The sequence below is a fragment of the Aptenodytes forsteri genome, unplaced genomic scaffold (genome assembly GCF_000699145.1).
Source record: "Aptenodytes forsteri isolate BGI_AS27 unplaced genomic scaffold, ASM69914v1 Scaffold284, whole genome shotgun sequence".
In the NCBI taxonomy this organism is placed as follows: domain Eukaryota; kingdom Metazoa; phylum Chordata; class Aves; order Sphenisciformes; family Spheniscidae; genus Aptenodytes; species Aptenodytes forsteri.
In genome coordinates this window covers 5453030-5461133 of record NW_008794445.1, presented here as the reverse complement: position 1 = coordinate 5461133, position 8104 = coordinate 5453030, and the positions used below count along the sequence as shown (strand labels likewise).

Sequence of the window (8104 nt, the reverse complement as noted above, 5' to 3'; positions counted from 1 at the left end):
CCCCGCTGCCCCTCGCGGGGAGCCCTCGCAGGGACGTTTCCTGGCAGCGCTCGCTTTGTCCGTTTCGGCCATGGCCGCTCCGCGTTTTCTTTGTCTACCCGGATTCTGCGCTCCCGACAGCTGATCCCTCCTCCGTGCAGCCGTGGGGGCCGGGCCCCGAGCGTTCAGCGCTTTCGTGTCCGCACGGAGCGACCTGCAGGTCGGTGCGAGAGGGAGCAGGGAGCGAGGCCCCAGGCGGCAGGGAAAATGGTCAGTGAGCGGCTCCGGTGGGAAACGCTTAGACCTGAGGCTGCTGTGAAGGCAACTCGGGGCGGCTGCTTGGGAGCGCAGGAGGAACCGTCCGCCTTTCTCCTCTTCAGCCATCCCAGCCCCGCAGCGCGGTCCCATGGGCAGCGCTGGCCGCAAGGCGCCGGGCTCGCTCCCGGCAGCTGCCGGCCTCTGGAATAGAGAAGTGCTCGCTGACGTGCAGCTGGATCCAACAAGCGGAAGAAATCGTTAAATACATTACCAATCAGATGTCTGTATGACATCTCAAAAATGAACAATAACCAAAAGGTTTTTTTTTTCAAATGAGCAATCCAGAAATGTTGCTGTGTATTTCACACTTTTCTAACAAACCTCACATGCATGCTGCTTACAGTAGGTTGGACTGTATTTGTAAAGTGGATGAATAAATACTGAAAGAGTTATGAGGCTGTATTTTTAAATTAAATGTGTTAAGATTTTAAATGTTACTTACACAGTCATAATAGAAGCGATGCGGCTATTGTACTTGCCGGTTGTTAGACTATTAGTATTTTGTGCACTTCAAACATGTCTACCTTTTTAAAATGATTGATATCCTTTTAAATTTGTACAGTTGTTTATCTAATTTCATTCCTGAATATAATTTACAGAATTTAGACAACATCTCCAGAATATTTCTTGGTAGAATATATTCCCTAATTTCAGGGGCAAACGTGATTGAGTTATTAATGTATTAAGTTACAGGTGTCCAGAAAAGTACAACTCTTTTCTATGATTATAATTACCACTGTGAATTCCATTTTCATTCAAACTGTTATTTTAAACAAATTAAAGTGAAAGAATTGCCACTCAAATATATATGACATGAGCAGGCAAAACCAGCTTTAATTTAGATTATGTTCTCTTTTTGACTGAACAAAATGAACTAAAACTGTTTATAGACTAGCTGGAAGGTTTGTCACTAGTGGACCTGCCAGGCTGGTGCATAACATTACCATTCGGCTCCACAAAGTCTGCTTTGTTCTTTATACCTGAAGATCTGTGTCTAGATATGTTTCCTGAGGCAGTTATAAACAACCTTCTGAATACTAAAGGAAGCCTAAAGGAATTACACAAAATCTTTTAGTGTGTCACAATCATAATTTCTTCATAACTCTTCCTAAGTGCAGGGTGAGTATCCTAGTATAACTTTTCCCTCTAGCAACATAACCACTGGAAGACTTGGAAAATCATCTTCCAAAGTTTCCTGGCAGAAATGGGTGATGCAGAGACTGAGACCAGTAGCTTACAGATTAATTAGCTGCAAACCCCTTTCCCCAAAGTGTGGAGCACATTTGATACAATTTAGTATCATGCTTTCCGGAAGGCTGCCTTGCCTGTAGAGGTTGCTACAAGTGGCCACAGATGAGTTTCCCGAGTGTTTCTGTTAGTGACCTAGTCAGTTCTCTCATGGACCAGAGGGTTCTTAGACATGCAGAGACTGAGACCAGTAGCTTACAGATTAATTAGCTGCAAACCCCTTTCCCCAAAGTGTGGAGCACATTTGATACAATTTAGTATCATGCTTTCCGGAAGGCTGCCTTGCCTGTAGAGGTTGCTACAAGTGGCCACAGATGAGTTTCCCGAGTGTTTCTGTTAGTGACCTAGTCAGTTCTCTCATGGACCAGAGGGTTTTCTTAGACAAAAATAATTAAAGCGGAAAGAAAATTTTGCTGCTGTGTATAATCCCTAATGAAGTTACTTTTACTGTTGATTGGAGACAATTATTATTATTTGGATCAAAGTTTAGGATCCAATCCTCAGATTATAGGTACTACATTTTGCTCATGAGTTTGGACACATAGTACTAGGATTTTAATGAGAAAGGAACCCTTTGTAAAACTCTGCTCCATTTAAAAAAAATCTGTTTTCAAGCATGCTTTAATTAGGACAGTTGCCCGAGTTCCTCATTAAACGATAATGAGGAAATTGCATTTGTTTGTTGCAGTAAGGCAACATCTCACCGTGACTGCACAAGAAAGTACACAGTCAGTAAAAAAATCATCACATCAGTGTACTATATCCAACTGCAAAGTTGCTCTTAATTTTCTTGAGGGCTTATATGGCAATTTAAATCCCTATCTGTATCTGCTACAACTTTAATAATAATAATAATAATATGCAAACTAAAGTCATGTAAGATCTTTTTAATAGAGTACATTATTCCTAAGATTGCAGACAAAGTAAAGGTGAAAAGGGATAGAAAAGCCTTTCATCTTACTTTTTAACTACGCAGTTCTAAGACTTTTGATCTATAGACTGACATTATTGAGTTATCCCTAAACATATCTGTGATCTACAAGACTTGAGGGAGCTTGGTTGGAGTTTTTTTTGCATCACAAGTTCTTTAGAATGTGAAGGTGTATTGGAACCCAGTGATACAGCTAAGGCACCATATGGTATGGATTTCCTCTTTACTACTGTTTGTTGTATATGCAAATGAGAGAAAGCTCATTTATTTAAACTTGCTTTGCTACATTCCTTCATCCAGTGGAATTTGCTTGAAAGCCACGACTCTCTAATACCAGTAGATTTGCCAGCACTGTTATCATATAATCCATCGGACTTACAGGACATTTACATTTACATTTGAGGCCTCGTCAGTGTGGTGACAGCACAGGGTTCACAACTGGTACAACCACTAGTGGCTAAGAACAACAATAGGGAATGCTAAGAAGTGGACCTAAGTATCACAGTGGGTGAAACTCCAGTTACTGAGGTGAGCAGAGTAGTGAGTGAAATAAGAGGTGTTTGAAATGAAATTCTGAAGAAAATTAATTTCTGGTCAGATGACAAGAAGAATTGGGAGAGATGTGCTGGGCTTACCTCCACACTCAGAGAAGGGCAGGGCCCTCTCCTGTGGTACCAGCTCTGATTTCCACATATAGGAGTTTGTTCACAGAGAAATCCCACCCCTGGATACAGATACCCTCACAGGCTTTCTCTGGAATTCCAGTGCTTTGATCTAGAGATGCACGCTTGTGGCCCAGAAATCCCATCATCCTGGGCTGCATAAAAAGCAGCCTGGCCAGGAGATCGAGGGACATGATTCTCCCCTTCTACTCCGCTCTCGTGAGACCCCACCTGGAGTACTGCATCCAGCTCTGGGGTCCGCAGCACAAGGAAGACATGGACTTGTTAGAGCGAGTCCAGAGAAGGGCCACAAAAATGGTCAGAGGGCTGGAACATCTCTCCCATGAAGAAAGGCTGAGAGAGCTGGGGTTGTTCAGCCTGGGGAAGAGGAAGCTCTAGGGAGACTTTATGGCAGCCTTTCAATATAGAAAGATGAAGAGAGAATTTTTGCCAAGGCAGGTAAGAAGACAGGTGACAGGACAAAGGGCAACTGTTTTAAAGTAAAAGAGGGTAGATTCAGATTGGACATGAGGAAGAACTTTTTTTACAATCAGGGTGGTGGGATGCTGGACCAGGTTGCCCAGAGAAGTTGTGGATGCCTCATCCCTGGAATTGTTCAAAATCAGGTTGGACGGGGCTTTGATCTAGTGAAAGATGTCCCTGACCACAGCAGGGGGTTGGACTAGATGATTTTTGATGGTCCCTTCCAACCCAAACCATTCTATGATTGCTATCTTCTGACACACACATATGCAGGGATCTGTTCTGGAAACTAAATATAGAAGACTTGTGCATGTTAAAACACAGTTTTTATATCATCACAGTTCTTCAAGAAGAGAAGTATAAGTGCTAGGAGATGTGTAGCTGCAGCTAATGAGGATCAATAAAACAGCATAATAAAAACATTACAGCTCTAAACATATACACTTGCAAACAAAGCCCTTAGGCACAGATGCTGTCACCGTATCAGAACAGTCTGGTGCTCCAGACAGCTCTTTTCCTTTATGTTTCTCTCCACAAATGATCCCTGATGTCCCACTTTGGCCATGATACAATCCTACCTAAAAAGCCTCCCTGCTACAGCTTGGGAATGGGGTGGGGAGGAGAGGTGCAGGGGGTAGTATCTTGCTATAGGTGTATTTTTCTTCCTCCAGGCCCAGAGCATTTCTCCTTCTCCCCAGGGGATGGAGAGGACAGAGATGCTGCACAGGTGGGAGCTACGGCCCCAGTGCAGCATGCTGCAGACCATTAGATACAGTTTCTGGGAACATCCTAGCAAGAAGAATCAGCTAGACAGTCTTTCTCATAATTTATAACAGTGAATCTAAAGAGCTTTAACATTGTGCTCTTAGGTGATACTTGCGCCAACAATGTAAAAGATTAATTCAAATGATATTGCTTGCCATCAACTGATGTAGCAAGAGGAATAGCTATGCATAGTGAGGGAATTTGAGTGGCAAGTTTAAAAATTCCACTTAAAACAGGAACATACCAGAGCTGCAAGGAGTTTCTTTTGAATAGAAAGATGCTACATTGTTGTGTTACAGTGCAGGTCTGATTAAAGTTCTAGATCAAGATGAGCCATTTCCCCTAAAGCATTTCTCATTTTATTTCTAAATAAAGTCACAAGGAAGCTTTATACCTTTTAAAGAACAAAGGCCACAAAGGAAGCCTTTCTTCATTCTTAGACATCGTTATATAGGTTTGGGATGGTCTCCTATTTATTTTCATGCTGCAGTTTTTTTCCACTCCCCCCTCAGTCTTTTAGCCACCCGCTCCATATTTCACACCGTAAGTAGCCTGTAATGTCATGAAAGTTGAGCAGATTTAACATTAAGAGCAAGTGTTTTATCAATCCTGTTACAAGAAAGACGCAAAAGAATCAATAAATCACTATAAATATAATTAGTGCTTTTTTATGAAAAAGGGTGTGTTAGAAAGCAAATGTATCACCCCTCTCAGGTAGGAAGCAAAGGCTTTAAGACATTGCCACAGAGCATGGTTTTAGCTCCATAACAGCAGCAGCAAATAAGAAACACTTAGCACCAAAGAGCTTTTGTAAAAAAAGCAATACAACTCTTTTGTGAGTGTGTGGGTGGCTCTGAAAAGAGCCTTTGGGTTATAATGTTATGTTGTGGAAAGTCTGAGCAGCTTTGCTCGCTGAGCTTATTTGCTTTTAGCCTTATGACTCTCGGTCTTCTTGGGCAGCAGCACGGCCTGGATGTTGGGCAGCACGCCGCCCTGCGCGATGGTCACCTTGCCCAGCAGCTTGTTGAGCTCCTCGTCGTTGCGGATGGCCAGCTGCAGGTGGCGGGGGATGATGCGCGTCTTCTTGTTGTCGCGGGCCGCGTTGCCCGCCAGCTCCAGGATCTCGGCCGTCAGGTACTCCAGCACGGCCGCCATGTAGACGGGCGCTCCAGCCCCCACCCGCTCCGCGTAGTTACCTTTCCGGAGAAGCCGGTGGACGCGGCCCACGGGGAACTGCAGCCCGGCCCGCGACGAGCGTGACTTGGCCTTAGCTCGGACTTTGCCTCCCTGCTTCCCGCGGCCCGACATGCTTAAGACGCCTGAAAAACTACGACCTCCCCACGCAAAAAAAGACCGAGGAAATCATACTGACGCAACGCCTCTTCCCGTTTTATCCCTTCCCTGGGCGGGATTAGCGCTTGGTGATTGGCTGGAAGCAGTCATTGCTTATACAACCAATGAGAAGACGGATCGTATTGTGTCCAATCAGAGTCAAAGATACACCCCCGTGAGGGAATGTCCAATCGAATTACAGGAGTTAGACGTCTGGTATTTGCATAACAGCCCTATAAATGGAGGGCGCTGCGGCCATTTTAGCTACCGATCTTGTTCTGAAACAGGGAAGGAGCACGGGTAAAATGCCCGAGCCGGCCAAGTCCGCCCCCGCGCCCAAGAAGGGCTCCAAGAAAGCCGTGACCAAGACGCAGAAGAAGGGCGACAAGAAACGGCGCAAGAGCCGCAAGGAGAGCTACTCGATCTACGTGTACAAGGTGCTGAAGCAGGTGCACCCCGACACGGGCATCTCGTCCAAGGCCATGGGCATCATGAACTCCTTCGTCAACGACATCTTCGAGCGCATCGCCGGCGAGGCCTCGCGCCTGGCGCACTACAACAAGCGCTCCACCATCACCTCGCGGGAGATCCAGACGGCCGTGCGGCTCCTGCTGCCCGGCGAGCTGGCCAAGCACGCCGTCTCCGAGGGCACCAAGGCCGTCACCAAGTACACCAGCTCCAAGTAGGGCGTCTCTGCCCTGCGTCAGACCTGCTCGACCCAAAGGCTCTTTTAAGAGCCACCTACATACTCCATGAAAGAGCTTTAACACAGGAGTTTCTCGGTCTTTTTAGGTGTGAAAACTTACTTAAATACTGAAATGCTGAATAGAACTTGAAATAAATCTTGCTAAATCACAGTTATCAGAGCTTGCAATAATTAAGGATCTGTGTCTGAAATTCTTGATGAGTATTTTACAGCTTCAAGCAAATTGAAATGTGTTAACTTTCGTAAGTGCTAACATTCAAATACTCAATTTTCTAATAAATGTAAGCAGTTTTGTTATGCTTGATCAGCAGAGATATGAGATGTGGTACATTATACTACATCTTCCATGATAAATTAATTCACATAGCTTCCAATAGATAAATACACCCGTCCCAAAAAATGAAGATGAGGGGAAAATCAAAGACCCTAATCACTTTTTTTGCATAGCTGTCTCAGGGTAGTCTAAGCTTAAAATAATTCCCTTCTGTATGAGAAGACAGGAAGCAGCCTTGTAGATCGGAAGACAAGGACAAGGCGACCAGAAGAAGCGACGACACCTCTAAGGCGGGGTAGACGCTTTGGGAGGATGGGCTGTCCGTGGACGCGTGGACCCGGGATCACCGGCAAGCGCGGAGCCAGCGCGGGCAGCGCTCCGCGTCGCGGCAGCAGCGCGGGCTTTTCGAAATTTTCCCGTCACCCAATAAGAGGCTGCGGCTTCTCCCATCAGCCAATCACAACCGGCCGCTGGCTGAGCTCCCGGAGCCACCGGTGCTGCGGAGAGCTCCGCGCCGCTCTGCCTCTGCGCTCCTACCGGGCTCAGAAGCCCCGGGCACAAAGCGCCCTGCCTGCAGCCGCTCGGGACAGCTGCCCGGCAGAGCTCTGGCTGCACCGCCAACAGGCCGGCAGGGTGCGGAAGAGGACCGCTGGTAGCTCCACCCGCCTCCCGCCCCGGCAAACTCCTTCCCAAAAAGCAGGTCAGTGAAATCACGCAGAAATTGAGACGTGCCCCACGACAGCGCTGCCAAGCGGAAAGGTCATTGCCAAGGAAGTGGAGGAGCCGTGCTGACGGGTCCCGGCTACGGTCACTAAGAGGCGTGGCAGTCGCACCCAGGCCGTTAGGAACCGAGCTGGTTAAAGCACCGAAACCTCCGCGCCCCGGAGCGCTACCCGCCCTAAGCAGTCCCTTTAACACGTACACCCTCTTGCGGTGCTCAAAAAAAGTCAGCCTTTAGAAATGTTTTCGCAGGGAATGTACACTTTATTTTTCCAAGTCTTTGCGTAACCACGGCCGGAAGTTTAGCGTCCCATCCACTCCACAGACGAACGTCCCACACGGATAGTGGCGTGTGGTTAGCTCTGCTGCAGGCACGGAGCTCGGTGATGGAGTGTATCAGCCCTTTCTGGGACAACAGTGGGTGGCTCTTAAAAGAGCCGTTGGGTTTAAGTATTTCCACTTCAACACTTCACTTCTTGGGCGCCGCCTTCTTCGCCTTGGCCGCTTTCGGCTTGGCCGCCTTGGGCTTGGCTGCTTTGGGCTTCACCGCCTTCGCCTTGGCCGGGCTCTTCGCTGCCGCCGCCGCCTTTTTGGGCTTGGCAGCCTTAGTCGCTTTCTTGGGGCTCTTGGCCGCTTTCTTGGCCGCGGCGGCCGCCGGCTTCTTGGCTTTCTTGGGGCTCTTCTTC

At 47.1% G+C, this 8104-nt stretch overlaps 2 protein-coding genes across 2 annotated transcripts; one reads left to right on the top strand and one right to left on the bottom strand.

The window, feature by feature from the left end:
- Positions 1-5085: 5085 nt before the first annotated feature.
- LOC103907825 (histone H2A.J) lies at positions 5086-5697 on the bottom strand. Its single transcript, XM_009290064.2, has one exon. The coding sequence runs from the start codon at positions 5692-5694 to the stop codon at positions 5305-5307; it is 390 nt and encodes a 129-aa protein (XP_009288339.1). The 5' UTR covers positions 5695-5697; the 3' UTR covers positions 5086-5304.
- A 293-nt stretch (positions 5698-5990) lies between these two features.
- Positions 5991-6584, top strand: LOC103907824 (histone H2B 5). The gene has a single exon (XM_009290063.2). The coding sequence runs from the start codon at positions 6024-6026 to the stop codon at positions 6402-6404; it is 381 nt and encodes a 126-aa protein (XP_009288338.1). The 5' UTR covers positions 5991-6023; the 3' UTR covers positions 6405-6584.
- The last annotated feature ends 1520 nt before the right edge of the window (positions 6585-8104 follow it).

What these genes read in the sequence shown, in the direction of transcription:
- LOC103907825 (XM_009290064.2), bottom strand. Translation starts at nt 5,694, where the DNA reads ATGTCGGGCCGCGGGAAGCAGGGAGGCAAAGTCCGAGCTAAGGCCAAG.
- LOC103907824 (XM_009290063.2), top strand. Translation starts at nt 6,024, where the DNA reads ATGCCCGAGCCGGCCAAGTCCGCCCCCGCGCCCAAGAAGGGCTCCAAG.